The 23,206-nt window shown below is 37.4% G+C and overlaps 1 protein-coding gene across 4 annotated transcripts in view; it reads right to left on the bottom strand.

The window, feature by feature from the left end:
* Vps13a (vacuolar protein sorting 13 homolog A) overlaps nt 1–23,206 on the bottom strand; it is a 170,575-nt gene that overhangs the window by 42,275 nt on the left and 105,094 nt on the right. For all 4 annotated transcript variants that reach the window (XM_040746689.1, XM_040746703.1, XM_040746695.1 and 1 more), the window contains 7 exons: nt 16,946–17,228; nt 13,942–14,337; nt 13,420–13,524; nt 13,002–13,148; nt 9,282–9,410; nt 8,230–8,363; nt 1,545–1,674 (listed from right to left, as the gene is read on the bottom strand). In XM_040746689.1, coding sequence (XP_040602623.1) covers nt 1,545–1,674; nt 8,230–8,363; nt 9,282–9,410; nt 13,002–13,148; nt 13,420–13,524; nt 13,942–14,337; nt 16,946–17,228 — 1,324 coding nt within the window. The remainder of the gene's footprint in view (nt 1–1,544; nt 1,675–8,229; nt 8,364–9,281; nt 9,411–13,001; nt 13,149–13,419; nt 13,525–13,941; nt 14,338–16,945; nt 17,229–23,206) is intronic.

The following is a 23,206-nucleotide window of genomic DNA, read 5'->3' as shown; positions in this document are numbered from 1 at the left end:
ATCAGATCTTTAGATTCAACGATAAAACAAATGTAACAAATTAATATTCAACTATGAAATCTAGTTACGTATTTTGATTAATAGAGAAGTTTAATATTTAATTCATGTTTAGTTATAATACACAGAAATTAAAAATTGAAGTTACCACAAAATTATTACCTAGGTATCATAGTACTACCTACAAAAACTTCTAAAATAACCCATTCTAGAAGTACAGAGAATTAAGAAAACAGGTATTTCAAAATGATCTGAATCTCTAATATAATAAGTTTCAGACTTACCTTTATAAACTTCAAACTATTGGTATTATTTAACTATGCAATATAATAATCAAGAGCTCATATAGGCCATTAATCCTAGAACTTGGCAGAGGCAGAGAGACAGAGGCAGGCAGATCTCCTTAGTTTGGGGTCAGCCTACATAGCATGTTCTAGAACATCCAGGGTTATTTAGGGAGCTCCTTTCTCAAAAACCAAACCAAATCAAACAAAGAAAACAAAACCTGCTAATCAAAAAATTTTAAAAATTAAAGTTAATTATATGAAATCTTCTTACAAAATCAAATCCATTAAAGTTCATACTGATAGACAAGGAAAAAGAAAACCCAGCTAGGACAGGCAGTCTGGAGAAGTGGCTAGTGGTTAAAAGCATTTCCCAGCACCCCCATCAAGCAGTTCACAAGTATCATACGCATGCAGTTCAGACAATCTGACAGTGGCTCCTGACATTCATGGGAACCTGTACGCCTACTTTACATGCACGTAGTACTCAGGCACACATACACTAACACAGAAAATAAACTAAAATATAAAAAAGGTACAAGTAGCATGAAAAGACAAAAACTCCGAACACAGAATTTCTTATTTGGTAAAAATACTTTTTATTGAAGAAAAATGCAAAATAAAATTATTTGTAGAAGGCTGGAAAATGGATTGTGGTTAAGAGCTGTAAACCAGGAATTTCAGTCCTGAAATGATCACCATTTTTTTTTTTTACAGCTTGCCACTGAGAAATGAATTCTTTTTAGTTTAGGTACCTTGCAGAGTTGAAATCTAGTTAAGGTGACTGTCAGTACGGTGCAAAGATACTTGAGAAGCAAATGCTGAAAAACTTCAAGCACATCCACTCTATTACAGTAATAACAAATGAAGATATAGACAAAATCAGACTTGCAATTCTTGGTATTTTTGGAGAAGACCAAGTGTGATAGTACTAAATTCTGCACAATGGCCACAAGAAAAGACTACACTTTGCTGTTCTTCTAAATGCCAACTCTTGCTATGGCCTTGCATACTCCTTTAGAGAAATAACAGACTGGTTACTAGTTTCCATTTCTACTTAGCTTCTGGTTAGAATTTGAAAAAGACAAACCTAAATAAAATTGGCAAAAGTTAAAAATAACTTTAATACTGCTTTTAAAAGTCTTTGCTAGCTTTTACAGAATAGCAAAAAGCAGGCCTTAAAATCAACTAGGAGTAAAAGAAGACCTGCATAAAAAACAGAAAGGCAGGTGAGAACTCCATAATAATCAACTTAGCACTTACATCCTTATGTGTTACTTCACCATGGCTTTGCCCACAACTCCACTTCAGCTTTCGCGAGCCCACTGGATCAGCCCATGTGTAATATACTGCTTTTCCAGGAGGAAGGGAATCTTCGATTTCATTGAGAGAACTGACAATAAGTAATAAAGATATGAATAAATTAAATACACAATTGATAAAAACATAAAATTCTAAATAATATTTCATTGTTATTCCATTAGTTGAGATTTGTAAAAAATTCTAATTAGGACTAGAAGAGGTTTTTTTTTTTCCCTTACACGATAAAAAGAGAACATCTATATTTCCTTTCAGAATATTATGCCTCTTCCAATTAAAAATGTATTCTCTGGAGTATTACTCAGCAGAAAAAAACAATGGAATCTTGAAATTCGCAGGAAAATGGATGGCACTAGAAGAAACCATCCTGAGTGAGGTAACCCAGTCACAAAAAGACAAACATGGTATGTACTCACTCATATATGGATTTTAGACATGGATCAGGATAGTGACAGTCTGCACTTCCACTGACAGAGAGTCTGGGAAACAGGAAAGAACCTAAGAGATATGCATGGTACCCCAGAGAAGAGGAATGAGACAAGATCTTCTGAACAGATGGGGAACACGGCAAGGGGTGGGGGGGGGGAGTGGGAGCTGGAAAGAAGAGAGGGGGAGAAGAGGAAGAGAGAGTAGGTCATAGGGAAACAGGAAGGTTGAGTTTGGGGTAGAATAGGAAGAAGAGGGAATCATAGGTTAGAAGACAGATCAGGCACCAGTGTGACCTCTAGTGATCTAAAGGGATGACACCAACTGGCAAGCTAAGCAATAGTGGAGAGACCACCTCGAATGCCCATTCCTGATAATGAACTTGATGTCCATAACCATCCTGGAGCCTTCATCCAGTGACTGATGGAAGCAGAGGCAAACATCCACAGTTAAACACTGAACTGAACCCATGGAACCCAGTGACATGGAGAGAGGAGCGATGAGCAAATTGGCAAAGAATGGGCTGGCAAAACCAGCAGAGACAGCTGGATCTGAACAGGGAAGAGCTCTTGGACCCCAGACTGACAGCTGGGAGGCCAGCATGGGACTGATCCAGATCCCCTGAATGTGAGAGTCAGTGAGGAGGCCTGGGCAACCTATGGGGCCCTGGGCAGTGGATCAGTGTTTATCCCTGGCATACAAACAGACATCGTGTATCTATAACACAAAGAGGAATGCTCTCTCAGCTTGGACTCTTAGGGTAGTGCCTGGACCCTGCCCTGAGTGAAATGACAGACTCTAGATATCCCCTATGTGGAAGGAAATGGATATAGGGTGGTAGGCTGGGGGAGATTGTGGGGAGGTGCGGGAGGAGGGGAGGGAGAGGGAACTGGGATTGACATGTAAAACAAGCTATTTAAAATGAAAATAATAAAAAAATGTATTCCCTAGGAAAACAAGAAAATTCAAGGTAAACTTTTTTTTTTCTGAGAAAATGAAGATCTTCAAGAATCTAAAATTACTTTTTGCTTTACTTTAAATTAGAACTACACAGGGGCTGGAGAGGTGGCTCAGATGTTAAAAGTACGTGTAGCTCTTCTACAGGACCCAGGATCAGTTTCCAGCAGTCACCTCAGGAGACTTATAACAACTACTAACTAGTTCTAGAGAGCCTGAAACCCTTTCTGGCCTCTGAGGGCAACTGTACAAATACGGCATGCACACCCACATACACATAAAGACAAAAGTTATTTAGCTCAAAAGTAGTGCAGACCCTGAGTTTAATACCCAGATTCAAAACTAATCACCAATAACAACAAAAAGTGAAAATTTATTAGATATGATGTTAATTTCATATATCCACAAGTAGGACAAGTTTTTTCCAAATTATTAGATAATATATGAAATAATATTGTGGTAAAGGACAGGGGATATGACTCCACGGATTAAGCGCTTGTAGCATTAGTGTGAAGAACAGAGTTTGTATCCCTAGATAAGAGTATCCTAAAACCTAGACTCAGAATGCGGAGACAAGCGATCCCTTGGGCAAGACCAGCCAGAATCTATGCGTTCCTGGTACAGCCACAGGCCCACCTCAACAAATAAAATGAAGAGAAATTGAAGACACCAAACAAGTATTTTGGGCTCATATACACACACTGTATACATGCATTCACACTCATGGGAACACCACACATAGCACACATGCAGTCATGCACACATACACACCCACGAACAAGGCAAGAGATAAAATTCAGTTATAAAAATGGGTTAAATATTTCTATTAAAAGACAAATAACCAAACCTAATGGCACTGAGTAATTCCAGTAGTTATGAAGAAGAGGCAAGATAGTTTTGAATTTAAGGCTAGCCTGGGTCACTAAATGAACTATGTTTAGACACCAGAAGAAAAACATTAAATAAAAATATTAACATTATAGACTTGGAAAATGAGCAAAATTCTAAATATATATTCACCAAAAATTATGTTTTGAAAGAATTTATGTTTGCCATAGTGCTAAAAATTCAATCGGTAAATGGGTAGGTAAAAGAGAAAAGGAGCATGGAAAGGAATATATCAAACCATGGAAGTGCTGGGATTAGAGAGATTATCTCTCTTTAATGCTTATTTACTAGAGAATTAAAATGAACAATTGTTATATATAGGACATGACAGACTTATTCAACAAATTCTTAAATATTCACAAAACTATCTTATCACTTTTTTTTTTTTTTTTTTGGTTTTACGAGACAGGGTTTCTCTGTATTGTTTTGGAGGCTGTTGGTCCAGGGTCCAGCCCGGCCTTGAACTCACAGAGATCTGCCTGCCTCTGCCTGCGGAGTGCTGGGATTAAAGGCGTGCGCCACCAAAGCCCAGCCACTTATCACTTTTTAAAAAGGAACTGAAGACACCGAGAGGGAACCTCCACTAGTATTCCTCATATATCAGAGGAAAAAAAAAAAAAAAAACAAGGGCAAATGTGCTGATTAGCAGATAACTTTGTCTTCAAAGGAAAAATTTAATGTTTGATTAATTGAAAAATACTCCTTATAAAAAATTAATCTAGTTCATCTTTGGTAGCAATGAGGATTCAAATAAAAAGAAAACTATGAATGTTAGTTATATATCTGTATGTATCTTAAACATGGAGAAATGCACCTTGCAAAGGTGCAATAAAAACCTATGTATAGCAATTACAGGTCACAAGGAACTTCTTCAGCAGTCAGGCTCATCTTACAGGGAAACACCTAGGGACAGATTCCAAATGTTCAGGAAATAAAGACCTTAGCTTTGTAGTGTAATAGGCACACCACGGAAAGAAGTGTTTAGAAAGGCAGTCTAGAAACACTTTTTTTTATTTAATCAACAATTATAACTAAACATCAGGGGAAGGATGTGTGCATAAGTGCACTGAAACTAATTGAACAAATAAAAATAAAAATAAAAAAACAAGAAAAAGCAAATTTGAGGTAGCCTGGAGTCACTAAGTAGAGGAATATACAGCTTTAGAAACTTTAGCAGCACTTAGAGACAAAGCTTCACAGAAAATCTAAATAAATGATGTTAATAGCCATCCTAATCCACTGATATTTAATTATGGTATTAGGGAGCAAGGAAAAAAAGTATCTATTGTTTGACAAAAATTTGAAAATTAGGCATATCATATTTTTAAAAACTATAAAAAACAGTTCAGGGCTGGGGAGATGGCTCAGTTAGTAAAGTGCTTGCTACAATCATGAGGATCTGAGATTGGTTTGCTTGAACCCATGTAAAAGCCTAGCATGGTGACATGAGCCTGTAATCTTAACAACCAAGGAACAGACACTGGAGTATTCCTGGTACTTACTGTCCAGGCAGTCTTGATGAATCAATGAACTCTTCATTCGTTAACAGACCCTGTCCATAAGGAGAGTCAGAGAGGAAGGTAACCAACATCTGCCTCTAGCCCCCAGGCAAATACAACAACCATGTGTGTGTATACACACACACACACACACACACACACACACACACACACACACACACACACACACACACAGATGCCAGTGGGCTTATAGGAGGAGCAGCAGGTGGCTATTGACTTGTGGCTATTGACTTCAGGAGATTGGCCCATCAGCACACAAGACACTGATGGATGAATCTTGGGACAGGAAAAGCCCCTGAGAGCTTCAGCCCCAGAAATGTCTCTTGCTGCTGTTGTGTTGAAGCTTTACTGGTTGTAAGTCTAATTTATTTATGTTTTTACCTTTCCTTCTCTTAAAGCACACTTGATATTTGCTATCATTGTATATAGTTTCGTATCAAGCCCAAACCTTCTTTAGACCTAAAGGGAAATTGTAGCCACATCTTGCCTGTGAACCTCTAACAGTGGCCATGTCCTTTGGGTGTGATTATAGGTCCAGATGTGACCTGTTTAAGGTAGAGGAGCAGGGGACAGAAGCCCATTGGGTGGCAGAGAGCATCGGGGAGGGGTCTGCAATCTTGGAGCAGGAACACCATGACAGTTACTTATGTTATCTGTATAAGTTCATACCGATAAACATCTATTTATGATTCATCTTGGTTTGGCGAACTCATAACTCTGTCTTCAGCTGTGTCTTTGCATGCTTGTCTCTGGTAACCAGCATAGTGTGAATGGATGTGAAGAGATCCCTACCGCCTTTAATGTGGTGTGACTATATCATGGAAATACCCTGTTCCACTGGGCATTTTTACCTGTGGATTATTATGAAGATGATTTTCTCCTAAGATGTACTCTTTAATTGAAGTAATGATTTTATAAAATAATAGTGTTAGCTTAAATATAATTAGATGATTGAGGATCTTCAATAAACATAGTAAGGAATTATGATGGAGGTTAGCTTAGTGGGAAAACAAATATAAGTAAAAGCAAGATATGCTGCTGCCCCCTGCCCCTGATAAAGTAGGGGCTCAACAGGATAGAAAACAGGAAAGTAATGTCATACTAGTTTCTCTTGAGGGGCCATATAGACTGTAGGTTAGGATAATGATTAAGAAAAACAATTGAGTCCCAGAAGCTGTTAGCTCAAGTTATTTTAATTTTAATGCTGAGAGATGTGTTCACAGGTTTTGGCATATATCATAGCCAAAACAAAGCTTCATGATGTTTTTGTTAATAGCATTGAGGTGAAAAATTCAAGGAAACAATATAAAGTTTAGAAAGGTACACAGTTGAGGGACTCCTTAATGTTAGGGACAAGAACAAAGCAGTCCATTTATTATCAGCTGGTGTGCCTTTCTTGTGAGGTTGACCATCAGAGATGACACATAATTCCTTGTACCCATTTCTGCCCCCAGCTTCCTGATATAAAAACTGCTGATGAATAGGTATGCACCCTGAGGATTTAAAGCAGAGGTGACTGATTCTTTTTCATATATAAAAGTTTAGATTTGTGATGCTTCTAAGATTTCTTATGATTACCTTTTGAGATAATAAGATCATTGGTCTTTGAAACTGCAAAATGCAGCCTGCCAGCAAAAGAACTGGCTGAGAAAAATACTTGCTTGCTTACATTCTGTTAATCTCTAACAACTCGCTTGGATATAAATGCATGTCAGTTCTTGGAACATGTTTTTCACCTGTAATATGTAAAATATCTAACCATATAAGGTATATGGAAAACATACCCCATTTACTTGTATTCGATGTAATCATTCACTTGAAAAATAGTATATAACAACATAATTTTTATATTGCTTGAAATATTCTACTAGGGTATATAAGCTGTAAGGGAAAAAAATAAAGACACGAGAGAAGGAAAACACCAGGAAAGATGTAGAAGGAAAGTTAAAAGGAAAACATCAAAGGAGACAGAAGGGAAACACCAGAGTAGAAGAACAGAACAGAAAAAGAATAAGTACAACAAGCAACAAGAATAATAAAATGAAGAACTAAGCTTTGGCCCTCAGAAAAGTCCTTGTGTATCTGTTTATCTGTCCAGTAGCTTACTGACTCTACATCTCTTCAGTTTCTCTGACCTGCTGAAGGCTTGCCATTCATCAGCTCCTTAGATGAAGATCATGACATGCTTGAATGCTTGAGATGTGTGTTTTTCCCTTTTTTGTCAGCCCCATATAGTTAAGTTTTGTACCTCCTCGCTGGCCCCATGTAACTAAGTTTTATACCTCAAATAGAAAAGTCAAGTTGAATGATAGTATACTAACTCTGTTGGCTCCCCCTTAAACCCTGAACTGCTAGAGGCTGGTTCTCACAGCAGAGGTACTCACAGACCACTACATAATATGTTTAGTTTGTGTGTGTGTGTGTGTGTGTGTGTGTGTGTGTGAGAGAGAGAGAGAGAGAGAGAGAGAGAGAGAGAGAGAGAGAGAGAGAGAGAGAGAGAGAGAGAGAGACAGAGAGAGACAGAGAGACAGAGAGAGAGACAAAATTCAAAATCTGGGGACTCATGACTGACTTTAATGTATTCCTCAGCAGATTTCAAAATCTGCTGTGGCACTGGCTTTAGTTCTTCCATGTGTCTTTGACTCATTTAAAAATAATTATAAATACCAAGTCAGTTCTACTCCTATATAACTGAATACAATGTTTTAAAAAGAGATCGCTTTAACATAAATTCAATAAAACTAATGGCAATATCTTAAGGAATCATTACAAGCAATTTACATTTACTCAACTAAATCTCCTAATCATAAATTACTATATTGTGGCAATCGTTTTACCTTTGATTGTACTGAACAAGGTCATTCTTGGTATGATTTATTAGTAGGAATGTAGCTGCTCCATCATGGTAATCTGAAAACGTGATAACTGTAGAGTGCTCAGCCAAATTAACTTCTGCAATAATTCCTCCAAGCTTAAAGGAAAGAAAAAAAATTAATGTGATCATCTTGCTAAGAATATTAACTGGTAGCATTTAATAATAAAACTACTCATTGGATGTATGTAGCAGGCTTTTTCTTTTTTGCTCGTTTCTTGCTAGCTTTCCTTCTTTAACTTAATCTTTTTCTCTCACCTACATATTGTTTTGGGGCTTTTTACCTTTCTGCATGTCCTACACTGTGTCTGTTGGTTGGCAGCTGCCTGGCTGGCCCCAAGTATCTCACCTTCTCTGTCCCTCATCCTCCCCTCTCTTATTCTTCTTTCTCCAGCCTAGATTTCTCCTCCTGTTTATTCTCTCTGCCTGCAACCCTGCCTACCCCTTTCCTGCTTATCCTTAGGCAGTCATGGTAAAACGGCAACACATCTTTACATAATTAAATAAAAATGCAGCATAAACAAAAGTAACACACCTTTACACAATTAAAAAATACAGAATAAACAAACGTAACAATCTTTACACAATTAAGGCAATATTCCACAGCATAAACAAATGTAACACATCTGTGCCTAGTTAATATTCCACAATATCTCTATGTATGTTCACTATGGTATAGCATCATAGAATAGTTTTTGACTCACTTTCTATGAAGAATTAGAAGACAACCCAGACTTTTGTCATTTCTGGCAAACAATGAAACTATTGTATGCAAACAAATTTGAGTATATTCCAGTGTTTATTCTAAATGTGTCCACTAGCTTTCTATATAATGAATTATTTTATATTTGTTTTACCTTTTTAAAATGGTGGTTAATTTTCAGTAAAGGAGGAAATTCACTGGGAAATGATTTTCCTCCTTTACTGAAAGCAAAGTGTAGTGCGCGCACACACACACAAATTGTTCTGATGATACACACAAGATAACAGTCATGAACATCAAGAAAAATCACTCACCTCATTATTCAATCGCAATAAAATACAACTGTCTTGCTTGTTAAGATGTATCCTTTTGGGAGGACCTTCACTGCTTTCAACGCGAATAAGAAGAATATTGGAGGCATTCTCAGGCCAAAAGGGGATACACTAAAAACGTACATATTTAAATCTTAGAGAGTAGCAAGTAAACTATTCTGTTCACACTTGCTATCATCACCCTATGCAGCTCATTTAACAATGTAATGTTAATTTCTAGTCCTTGAAACTTATTATTACAAGCAATTTAGGATAATTAAGAAATACAGGTTAGTAGATAGTCTTCTAAAAATTTGTGGCCATGTTATATATGCTTTCAAGGTAAAACAGAGATATAGTTTAGATAGACAGGTGCTCTTCAAACACTATAGAGATTGCACCAGTTTACTTCAGTGACGATGATGGGCAACAAAGGAACTACATGTGAAGTTTCCTTTCATTGTGGCAAGGCTAGCCAATGGACAAAGAATTGTCCTTGCCTCTATTGCTGACAGTATGGTATACAAACTGGACAAACAGAACACACAGCAAAGTGACTCTTGAACTTTGCCAAAACAAGATGGAAGTCCTTCAAAATACCCTTCATAGAAAAGTCTGCCAGACATTCTGCAGGACATACAGGAAGATGAATGCTGAACTTTGCCAAAATAAGGTGGGACAGTCCTTTAAAATTCCTGTCAGATATTCTATGCCCATAAGGCCCAAGATTGGATGCCCCAACATTACAGAAGAACCTCGGGTGACTGTCCAGGTAGACAGTTGTTTCAGTCATTTCTATAGTTTTGGAAGTGGCTTGTACTATACTTCCTGTTTACTAGGGTAATATATCCTTAGGGGTCTTTGATGGAGTTGAAGACTAGATAATTATATTTTCCTTAGTTATGATAGAAAGCAAATTCGGTACAAAAGTTTATACTCATCAAGAGAGTATAGATAATGAAATATTTTCTCTAAATTTTCCAAATACCAATGGGCTGGATATAATGAATATAATTTTTACTTGATAATTGTTCTTATTATATATAGTTTTACTGTATACTAGAGTTAAAACTTTTCCTTTTTATTTATTATGTGGAATAATCTTTTATACTGTGTGAAGACCTATCACTGGAATTGGCTTAATAAAAACTTACATGGTCAAGAACTAGGCAGAATTTTGGGGCAGAGAAATGCTTGGAGGAAGGTGGAGATATTGAGGGGACGCTAGGGATGCAGAGCAAGCACCATGGGCTTTACAAAGTAAAGGTAACTGAGCCACATAAAAGAAGGTATATTTAAAAATACGGGTTGATTTAAATTGTAAGAACTACTTAGAAATAAGCCTAAGCTATTGGCTAAGTTTTCATAGTAAGAAGTCTCTGTGTCATGATTTGGGAGCTGGCAGGAAGGACTGAGAAAAACTACGAACAAACTTACTGAGAATCTGTTGAAAACTTACAAAAAAGTTAAGTTGGAAAACACTGATTGAGAATCTACTATGTTTAATCACTGATCAAAATCTTTTTTGTTTTGTTTTTGTGTCTTAAGACAGGCCCTCCTGTCTTACTCCCTGCTGTCCTAGAAAGCACTATGTAAACCAGGCTTGCTTCAACTCACATGAACCAGTCTCTGCCTCTCAAATTCTGGGATTAAAGGAGTCAATCACAACTCCTGGCTCTAATTTATTAATTTTTTAAGAAATATTTTGCTAGCCATTACACAGTATACTGCCAGAAAATTCTAATATTTTTAATGACTGATCAAAACTTTTGAACAGATCCCTATTTCAATTTAAAGTAAAATATTTGTGATTGCTACAAAAATCTGCATAATTACCCCTTATTCCCATTATGGCTTTGTCTTTTTTCCCTTCTCCAGTAATACTTGTCTTTTTTACTATCTCTCAAAAGTGTCAAAAACTCACCTCTCATTAGAGTTTGTCTATATTCTGTGTTATCACTCCCTAGATAACCACATTATTGAGAGATCAATCTCATGGGTCAATACTTAAACTAAGTTTTCAGGGAAGATTTAGGTAATATAAAAGTTTAACTTGTTATACCTTAGAATGAAGTAAAATTAATTTTTAAAGAGTCATTAGTTTTTTTAAAGAGTCGTTAGTTTTAAGTTTTATAGAAAGAAGTAATAATCCATAGATATAATAAGTACCTCAGAAAATAACTAGTAATTCATATACAGACACAGTGATGTGATATCAATTAACAAGAGAAAAAAAGACCTATAATGCAATTAGAGAAGAAAGCCCAGTTACTTCCAAAGAAATGACGGAATCATAGCGTAATTTTCAAGAAAATGGAAACCAAAGATATTGGTGGGAAAGATAAGACATTACAAGCGAAAACAAACAAAAAACCAACACCCCCCACAACTTGACATAAAAACAAAACAAAACAAAAAACACTGTTATAAAAGATAAGCTCCCAGAGTCCAGTCAAAGAGAGGGAAGAGTGATAATATGAGCAAAGGGGTCAAACCATTTTGGGGATATATACTGAGACAGCTGACCTGAGCTAGTGGAAGCTCACTGACTCTAGGCTGAGGTAGAAGAAACTGCATAGAACCAAACTAGGCGCTCTGCATAGGTATGACAGTTATGTGGCTTGGGCAGCCAGTGGGGCCACTGGCAGTGGGACCAGGATTTATCCCTAGTGCTTGACTGGTTTTTTTGGAGCCCATTCTTCTCTTTGGAGGAATACATGGCTTAGCCTAGATATAGGGGGGGGAAGAGCCTTGGTCCTGTCTCAAAGATGTGCCAGACTTCCTTGACTCCCCATGGGAAATCTAACCCTCTCTGAGGAGTGGATGGGAGTGGGGGTTGTGGGGTGAAATTGGGGAAAGCAGGAGGAGGGGAGTGAGTGGGAAATGGGATTTGTATGTAAAATGAGAAAAGATTGTTTTAAAATTAAAAAAAGATAAAAAAGAAAAAATATTTGAAGATGACTGAATAAATTAAATTAACTTTCATCAAAAACAACCAAAAAATAAGATAAAATAAAACTTCAGTGGACAAAAAAACTGATGTTATTTACTTCAAAATCAACCCTAATAGAAACCCTAAAACTTCAAGAATATATCCAAGGATTGATTTTATGTATAGGAAAAAAAAATCATGAATAGCAAATACTTTTCTAAACTCTTACCATTTTAGTATAATAATTCTTCCAAACTAGGTAATATATCAACCTCAGTCCATCATTTACAAAACCTGTCTGACATAAAACACACATTTCACTCTTAAGTGACTCTTACTTTCTTCCAAGAAGCAAGTTGATTTAGCATATAAAGGCATTCCCAACAGCTTCGTGAGGAAATGAATAATTTCCAACTCTTTAATAATATTTACACTACTAGTGCTGTTATTTCCAAATTTTTAATGCAGTTATTTAACCAAACTTATTAGAATTGGCAGTATCTACTATCCTGATTAAGCTAGAGAGCAAATGACTAGTTTTTAATAATTAAAAAAAACCTAGAAGAAAGTCAATAAAGTTTGATGGAACTGAAACAAAATTAGGGTATGAGGGAATTAAAACAGTGTATGATAATTTAAGGAATGTAACATCAAAAGTAAATCACAACTAAAAGTACATTTTAATAAGCATATATTGACTTTACAAATTGGGTTTCACTGTGGTATTTTCACATGTTCTATCATGCACTCAACAAAGCAATATAAATACATTATGATATTTATTTACATACCTGCTCTAAGTCAAGAGAGAGCCATTTATCACTTCCTTCTTCAGCCACTGATATATGGTATTTGCTTTTGTTTTTAATCATATAAAAAGGAGTAAATATCACAATTCTGGTAATGTTAAAACTGCTGAGGTTTATAGTGACACCAACCTAAGGAAACAAATAAGACTGTTTGAAAACTATTACTATTGTACACTTATATAATTTAAGTATCCAACAAACATATATTTTGGTTTTTACGAGACAGGGTTTCTCTGTATTGTTTTGGAGGCTGTCGGTCCAGGGTCCAGCCCGGCCTCGAACTCACAGAGATCCGCCTGCCTCTGCCTCCCGAGTGCTGGGATTAAAGGCGCGCGCCACTACCGCCTGGCCAACAAATATATTTTTTTACGAAGATTTCTTTAGTACAGAAGAAACTTACTTGGTACTCCATTTTTAGGCCTTTGCATTTAATGGCTCCATGACTACCAACAGTGTCAATTGAAAACTGATCAGAGAGCTCACTATCGGTTACCATAAGCTGAACCTAGGGAAAGAAATAGAGATAAATTACAATTTAGATACCATCTCTATGTGTATGGTATGGAAGCTTTGCATGTAAGACAAAAAAAAACCCTTATATTGACAATGTAATAAATCTTTCTTAACATTTAATGGTTACTGTACTGTTTTGGCTAGATGTTTCCAAGACAGGGTCTCCTATGTAGCTCAGGTTAGACGTAACTTACTATATACATATACAGCCCTCAAAAATCAACATTCTCCTGCCTCCCAGCTGCTGGGATTACAGGCACATGCTACTGTACCCAATTATACTAACCTTTTTAACCTCAAATATTTAACAAATGTTAGTTCTATCTAAATTATACATTTTATTGTTCAGAGCTCTAAAACCTGAAACAATTTTATTTAAAGAGCAAAAGTTAGAAAAAATGACACATACCTTATTGTTGTTAAAAAAGTGATTTGGCTGAAAGGAAAAGAGAACTGGCTTTTTATAATTAGGAGGATGCTTTCGGTGGATCCCATCTGCTTTGTACTGTAACATCCGATCAGTTTTATTGACCATCCAATATGGACTATGAAATGCCACAATTGTCTGACCAGTACTGTAGGTCATATGGATAGCAATATCCAAATCAGTTTTTTCCATTTCTGTGAGACAGGTAAAGTTGATGAAATTGATGTCTTGTTGATTAGGTTTTATATGAAATTCACTTTTCCAATCATGATTAAGATAGTCAAGCAACTTTAAGTGCAGCTTGGCTTTGTCCATTTGAACATTATAAATCTGTGATGAATGTCCTTCACTTAGAGTAAAAACTGTGCTTTCAACGCCCTGGAATAAGAAGCAAAAATGAAAACAAACTTAAATATGCTTCTAAAAAATACACTCCCAAATACACCTATTTTTTCCACATACTATACAAAATTCTTCTGAAGTAACTGTCAGCTAGTCACCAGTGTTCTTCAAGCTGAAACTCTGCCCTAGTGCTTGATCTACATTTGAGTAACTATCCTTATTAAAAGGCTCTAGATAAACTCCTATAAAAGGCTAACATTAAATGACAAGAGAAACGTCACAGTACATTGTAACTGTAATTCCGTAATCAATAAAACTAAAATAAGCTCTAACTTACCTACTAGTTATTGTAGTTTTATAACTAAAAAAACAAAAAAAATATACGAAAGCTGTTATAATGCAAAAAAACCCCACATATTGTCTGCCAGTTTTAAAAACAATGCCTTTATCTATTCATTAATTATCAGTTCATGTTATTAGATATCAAAAAAATCATTAATTTTTTCCACTCACACCTTCATTACTTGTTCTTATCTCTAAGACTTTTCTAGTGTCTTTTTCCCAGCTCTTTCCTACCATTACAACAGAATTTCTTAAGCTTTAAATAACATCAATTGGTGAACTTGTACATGGAACATACAATATTCCACAAAACAATGTTGGTAGTGCTTAAGAGGCTAATAAATGGCAACCATGTACCTGTGAGGTATTGTAGTAAATTCCTTATATACTTCACTAATTTGATTTTTCCCATGACTTAATCATATAAGTTTTATCACTATTTTCATTTAATAAAATATAAAAATGTTTAATCTACCCAAAAACATAAGTTAGTAAGTGGTAGAGGTAGGATACAATTTCAAGTCATGATGGCCAAGTACCAACTACTTATCATTATGGTAATTTGTCACATGTTAAAACAAAACAAAAAATAAGTTAATTTTTCCTACTTCACAAAAAGACAAACATGGTATGTACTTACTCATATATGGATCTTAGACATAGAGCAAAAGTATTACCAGCCTATAATCCACATCGCCTGAGAAGCTAGGAAACAAGGAGGACACTAAGAGAGTCTTACATGGTCCCCCGGAGAAGGGGAAAGGGACAGGATCTCCTGAGTTAATTGGGAGCATGGGGGGAGGGGAGAGGGAGTTGGAAGAAAGAGAATCTGGAAGAGGAGGGGAGAGGAGGACATGAGAGAGCAGGAAGATTGAGTCAGGGGAAGAATACAGAAGAGCAAGTAAGGAGGTACCATATATGATAGAGGGAGCCTTTATAGGTTTAAAGAGAAATCAGGCACTAGGGAAATGTCCAGAGATCTACAAGGTTGACCCCAACTAACAATCTAAGCAATAAATGCCCTTTTCTGATAATGAGGTTGATGACTACCTTGAGCCTTCACCCAGCAGCTGATATAATCAGAGGCAGACACCCACAGCTAAACTTGAGCTGAACTCCTGGAATCCAGTTGCAGAGAGGCAGGAGTGATGAGCAAAGGGGTCAAGACCATGCTGGAGAAACCCACAGAAAGAGCTGGGGGAGCGCATGGACCCCAGACTGATAGCTGGGAAACCAGCATAGGACTGACTGTCCCACACCCCCTGAACGTGGATGTCAGTTTGGAGGTATGGTTAATCTATGGGGCCTCTGGCAGTGAATCACAAATGGACTTTGGGAGCCCACTCCACATAGAGGGATATTCTCTCAGCCTAGATACACGGGGGAGGGTCTAGGCCCTGTTCCAAATGATATGACAGACTTTGAAGATCCCCCACGGAAGGCCTCACCCTCCCTGGGGAGCAGAAAAGGGATGGAATAGGGAGGGGATCAGTGGGGACAGGGAAGGAAGAGGGAACTGGGATTGACAAAATTATCTAAATTTGAGTACTTAATAGAAAAAAAATACAAACTTTAATTGTATAGGTATTGCACTTGAATGGTATTTCACATACTAATTTTCCTTGTTTGTTTCATGAGTCATTATCCATCATTCAAACACACTGTATATGAACTGCATATGAAGAGAAAGGGCTATAAAATAAATGGTATTATCAGATGGTGACTATGTTTTTTTTTTGGTTTTTTTTTTATGAGACAGGGTTTCTCTGTATTGTTTCGGAGGCTATTGGTCCAGCCCGGCCTCGAACTCACAGAGATCCACCTGCCTCTGCCTCCCGAGTGCTGGGATTAAAGGCGTGCGCCACCACCGCCCGGCCCGACTATGTTATTTATTGTATAAGCTTATTTATAGTTGTACAAATCACATATTATTTGTATATAATTATATACAGCTTAGTAGACTTCTAAGATAAATTAATGAAAATATTTTCTTTTAAATTATCTGTTTTGAAAATTACTTCTTTTGTTTATTTATTATATGTGGGAAAGAATGCTAAGGCCTGCTGTAGAGTCAGAGAACAACTTACGGGAGTTGTGAGTTGTAGAGGTTCAACTCTGGCTCTGAGGGCTGGAGGCCCTAAATTGTCTTTTTAGGCATGATATTAAAATTTTCATTTTGATAAGTACTTACATTAATTTGAAGTAATGCTATCATCTTGGTTACAGCTTTAACAAAATTTGTTTATAACTTTAAATAAATCAAGCTACAAAGACAAGGAGACATGCAGAAGGTATCAAGTACCTCTAAATAATAAGCAATTTTGTAGGGAAGAAGATTCCGAATGAGGATAGGTGGCCACAAGTGCATTACATATGGTAAGTCCCAGCCATCTTCTGAATACACTGACAGAGAAGTCAAATTATCTTTTTCGGGGACAATATTAATAACAAATGATTTCTTAGAAGGGTGTATAGATCTACATTTCTTCTTTAGAAGTTGTCCATCATATTTAATGATTTCTTCAAAGTCAATTCCTTCACACATCTGATAGTCCTCATCTTCTGGCTTCAAAGAAAGGGACGATCTGCACAAAAAAATTAAATATAATTTAAAAGTCTTTTTAAAAACCTTAAATTAGAAGACAACTGCTTATTACTATAAAGAGTGCTGGTTTTCATATGTTATGTTTCAGAGCTATGTAGTCTCAATCCCAATTTTTCAGAAGCTCACCTAGTTTCATTTTGATCATGATTATTCTTACAATCTTTAATACATATATACTCAACATGTTTAAATTTCAGTATTTTTGAAACATATTGTTCTATGTGGTACGTGAGGGTATATGAATTTGCACAGGAAGACTAGGTTCTCTCAATAAATTTGAAGCTTTGATTTGGCTAAATTAGCTGGCCTACAAGCCCCAGAATCACTTCTCTGCCTCCCCAATGTGATTACAGGCATACTGCCACACACAGCTTTTACATGACTGTGGAGAATTCAAATCTTAATACTTTATCTACTGATCAATATCCCTAGCCCTAAAAGTAATTGCTTTTAAACTAAGCTACATCCAAGAATTATTCTTATGAAGTATCTTTATATTTCACCTGCCTGGGTGACAAGGAGCCAGCCAGGCATGTGGATGCTTCAGGCAGGCCAGACTGTAAGGATCCAGGCTGTTCTGTGGATTTCTTTCATCTGCCTGAGCCACATGGCATCAGGGGGCATGTGAAGACCTAGGCTACCTAGGCTGCATCCTATGGCCATGTTGGTGCCTGAAGGCTGCACTGCTGCTGTGGCCATAGTGTCATCCAGACCAGGGCTACTGCTGAGGGCCATGATGGGTTTATAGCCCTAACATGACTGTGTCATTGATTTCAGTGGCCTGTGGTACCATGAAAGGCCACACAGATGACTGGGGTCTATAGGCTGCAACCCATGATCCTGTTGGCACCTGAGGACCATACCATTCTGAGTGGTCCCTGCTACCACCTGGAGCCACGGTGCCATCCAGGCCAGGGCTACTGATAAGGGCCATGTCAGATTCCATGGCCCTACTATAGCCAGGGTCTGAGTTGATGTCTGTGGCTCCTGATATAATTGAAGCTATGCTGATGCCAGGGGTCTGGGCAGCTACCTGGGGCCAGGCTGGTGTTTGAGAGCCACTCTGCTACAGGAGCCATGGCAATCTGAGAGACCTATGCTGCCACCTGGGGCCATGGTGATATCCAAGCCTGGGCTCCTACTGAGGTCTATGTATGAGTGTGTGGTCCTATCATAGCCCAGGACTGAGTTGATGTCTGTGGCCCATTGTACCAAACACCACACACATACCTGGGGTCTGGTCTACAACCTGTGGCCATACTGGTGTTTGAGGACAGTGCTGCCACCAGGGTCATGCCGCTCTGGGTGGCCTGTCCAGCCAAACAGGGCCATGGTGTTCTTGGGGCCTGGGCTACTGCTGTGGGCCATGTCTAGGTCCATGGCAAAACAGAAGCCAGCGTGTGGGCTGATGTCCATGGCTCCTATTACCACAGGGGGTCACAGGAACCATGCATGTTGAGATTTGAGGGTTGTGTTGATCCATACCTGCCCCTCACTGACCCTGGGATAGCTGGTCTTGCCTCTTGCTGGACACTGCAGGAGAGCTGGCCCTGCTCCCCCATAGGAGAGCTGAACCCCACTCCCTGTACTCAGGAGAGCATGGGCACAGGAGAGCTGGCTCTGCCTCTTGCCTGAGGGAACAGTCACAATGGCCAAGACGGATCAACTCAGCTATCACCAAGACCCACATCCCGGGCCCACTCTAACTTTATCCCACCTATGACCTGCTGGAGTGCATGGCGGTGGAACAACAGCTGCAGGATCTCCATGACTCAGGGTGAACTATCTAAGAAGGGTTACAGTAAGAGTTCAGTTATGGTGGTACACTGAACCAGACCAATGACTCAGTATAATGAACATTTGACAAATGGGGCTGATTTGACAAAAGTAACACTCTACAGTAACCTATGCTACTAGGTGTTGGAAAGATGGAGGAGCAAGGTGGGTTTATTGTTTGTTTTGTTTTGAATCAACTTTGGAGGGCATGCTGCAGGAGTGTGGTGTGGATATGGAGGGGGAAGTGAGTGGGATTTGGGTGTATGATGTGAAATTTCTAAAAAGTCAATGAAGAATTATATATGTAAAAAATTAAAAAAAGAAATAGTCATTGTATGGACATATTGTTTTTAATTAAGTAACCATTTTTCCAGTGTTGGGGATAGATCCTCACACTTTTTAGGCAAGCACTTTGCTTTTGAAGGAATCATCTGAATGTATCTTTTATTTGCAAAACTAGTTATGATTCTAACTATCTCTTATAGATGAGGTGTCAAAACAATCTCTATCCCTTACTCTCCTAACATTTAGTCTAAGTTTAAATATCTTCTATCTATTTCTATATTACATGTGATGTTACTGTAACTTGGCTCACACCTATTGTCCTTTCTTGTGAATTTCATCTGCTAGTGCTCTGGAGTTAGAGGTCACGTTAAACGATGGCCTTCTGACCCATACACAAAACTGTCAAAACAGTTTATTTCTGCCTATGCTACTTCTATAGTGTCCATATAACTTTTAGTCTACTTTACATTCTGATTTCTACTATTACATAAAAATTAATTCTCCTCAAATTAAGGCCAACAAACTCATGCAGTTTGTCAAAGCGTTTGTTTGTTCTATTAGCTTATTTAAATTAAATTCTGTTAATATAGAAACTGGTTTTTGTCTGTAGTTCAGGCTGGCTTGAAACTCCCTGTGTGCCCTAAGATGCCCTCATACTTATGACAGTATTCTTGCCTCGAGTTCTAAGGGTTGGAATTACAGGGATGAAACGATATGTATGCATGGATACCAAAATATTTATAGGCCCTATTATATACCAATCAAAAGATACAACTGGAAATACAAAAATGATTGTGATATTTTTAGTCTTAGAGAGAAAACCATGATAAAACAACAACAAAAACAACTGTAAAAATGTTCTCCTTCACCTATTGTTATGGCTATTCTTGGTTGGCAACTTGACTCCAACTGGAATAACTAAATCCCAAATAGGTGGGCATACTTGTGAAGGCTATTATTATTATTATTATTATTATTATTATTATTATTATTATTATTATTATTATGTCATTTGAAGTGGGAAGACCCACTTCTAATCTGGATCTTTGTGGTGGGAAGATACACCTTTAATCTAGCTGCTTGAGGTAAGAAGATCCACCTTCAATCTGGGCCACACTTTCTGCCCTCTTTGTCTGCTTTCTCTCCCTCTCATGAGCAAGTCCTTTCTTTCTCTGGCATTGGAGCCTTCTTCTTTGGGATTCCAATATATGCTATAGATCAGCTGAGATATCCAGTCTTGTGGACTGAAGAACTACTGGATTTTTGGATCTTTTGTTGGTAGACAGACATTGTTGGAGTAGCTGGACCACAGCCTGTAAGTCATTCTAATCCTTTTCATATTATAAACTATATATTAAAACATATATGTACATATAGAAAGAGTATGTATACATTCGTTTATATGTTTGTAGAGGTAGAGAACCCTGACTAATACACCTATTTAACTTAATTTCATGTACCTTCATCCAGTCAGTCATTCTTTTTGTGTTTTCATGCTTTCCTATAACTTTAACACTTTTTGTAATTCTTTACAGCTGTCTCTTACCTTACATATTTATCAGTGCTTCAACAGTAACAGCAAAATCCAATTCATTTTGGTATATATACAGTGTCTTATATATTAAGAAAATACTTGCTACTTGGTAAAGAAATAAAAAAATCAAAATATTCAAATTTATATAGAGAAATAACAATGTGTTACTTTAAGACCTTAAAGCTTAAATAATTAAGTGTACATCTCCCTGAACACTAGGTCAATGTCAAACCCATACAGAACAGTCACATAATAACTAATTTATAAAGGCTCTTTGGCTGGTAATGAATTAATACTTAACTTTGAACAAAAAAGTGTGATTATACTGCTTTCTTTACTGTAAACTATTACAAAATATACAAGAATTTAGCAGAATGCTATTAATTTCCATCATTAAAGACTAGAATTAAAGTTTTAAACATTTTAACTCTACCTTTTATTGCAAGTTTGTAATGAAATCGTCTTTAAAACAAAGTCAGTTTCTCACTCTCATCTAGTCCTCTCCCCACTCAATCTTCCTGATCTCTCATGCTCTCCTCCCCGCTCCTCTTCTTCCCTCCTCTTTCTCCTATCAATAGAGGTAGCCACTACAGGTCTAAAGAGAAATCTGGCACTAGGGAATTGCACAGAGATCCACAAAGATGACGCCAACTAACAATCTAAATCATAATGGAAAGGCTGCCTTTGATGCCCTTCTCCTATAATGAGATTGATGACTACCTTATATACCATCCTAGAGCCTTCATCCACTTCATCCAAGAGCTGATGGAAGCAGAAGCAGACAACCACAGCTAAACACTAAGCCAAACTCCTGGAATCCAGTTTCAGAGAGGGAGGAGTGACCAACAAAGGGTAAAGACTATACTGGGAGACCCACAGAAACAGCTGACCTGAGCAAGTGGGAACTCATGGACCCCAGTCTAACAGCTGGTGGGTGAACCAACATGGGACCAAACCAGGCCCCCTGAGTGAGTGTCAGCTAGGACCACTGGGCAGTCTATAGGGCCTCTGGCAGTGAAACCAGGAAGTATCCCTAGTGCATGAATTGACTTCGGGAGCCCATTTCCCTTGGAGGGACACTGTCTCAGCCTAGATACACAGGGGCGGGCCTAAGTCCTGCCCCAAATGACTTGACAGTTTTTGATGATTCTTCATGGAAGGTCTCACCCGGGGAGTGGATGGGGGATGGGATGGGGGTCGATGGGGAGTGTGGGAGGATGGAAGGGAGAGGGAACTAGGATTGATATGTAAAATAAGACTGTTTCTAATTTAAATAAAAAGTTTATTTGCTTAATTAAAATAAATAAATAAGTAAGTGAATAAATAAATAAAACAAAGAGAGATACCATGGTAATTCTGTTGTGGCTGTAACAATATAATTCTTTCCCGCAGCACGTCTGAAGGATTATAGGAGTTGGCTGGTCTGTTTATGTGAAAATATGTGCCACAAATTGCTAACCTGTTTTCTCAGTTTTACAAATCTCATATCCACCTTTTTTTATTTTTTATTTTTAAGTTTAAATTTAGATTAGAAACAAGGTTGCTTCACAAGTCAGTTCCAGGTCCCTCTCTGTTTCCCTCCCCCCAACATCCCCTCATTTCCCCAGGGAGGGTGAGGCCCTCCATGGGGTTGTCCATAGTCTGTCATTTCATCCAGGGCAGGGCCTAGACCCTCCCCCCCAGGAGTTAAGGGTGAGAGTGCATCCCACATATTCACCTTCTAACCACAGGTCAGAGGGACTAGAAAAGGAACATGTGAATCTGCTTACATTATTGCCTCTCTCCTCTTGTAGCACTGCTCAGTCAACTTCTAGTGTGCTTTCTGAAATGGTAAACTATAGTACTGAACTCTCCATAAAGGAGTACTTTAAATTAAATACTCTGATCATTGTTTATTATGATACAAAAATATTATGTCTTAATTTAACACGTTTCACTTAATCTTTTCTTAAAGTATAATATTTGCATCAAGTTTAATTATTTCAAGTATTTTACATATTTAAGATTACAATTCTACCCATAAACAAATAAAATACATATACACAAAAGACACTGTTTTCTAAAAAGCAAAAATAAAAAAAAGATACTGTTTTCTAAAACAATTTTCAAAACTTGGATTATAAAACAATTCTATAAATATAGAAAGCAAATCATATTCCATTAGATATTTTAAAACACATGAACATGTGAGTATGGTCCTGATGGGAATACTACAAGCATGTAGTAACTACATTAATTAGTATAAGTATAAATAATGCACAGTTTAAAATACAATAGTTAATTTTTAGTTTTGAAAAGATACCTAGTACCTTGAAATCTACACTAGCTGAGATATTTAACAGTGTAGACTGAATCAAAGTTTG

Source organism: Mesocricetus auratus, unplaced genomic scaffold, assembly GCF_017639785.1.
Source record: "Mesocricetus auratus isolate SY011 unplaced genomic scaffold, BCM_Maur_2.0 Super-Scaffold_4256, whole genome shotgun sequence".
Taxonomy (NCBI): Eukaryota; Metazoa; Chordata; class Mammalia; order Rodentia; family Cricetidae; genus Mesocricetus; species Mesocricetus auratus.
The sequence above is the reverse complement of the archived record's forward strand: the minus strand, read 5'-3'. Positions and strand labels throughout refer to the sequence as shown.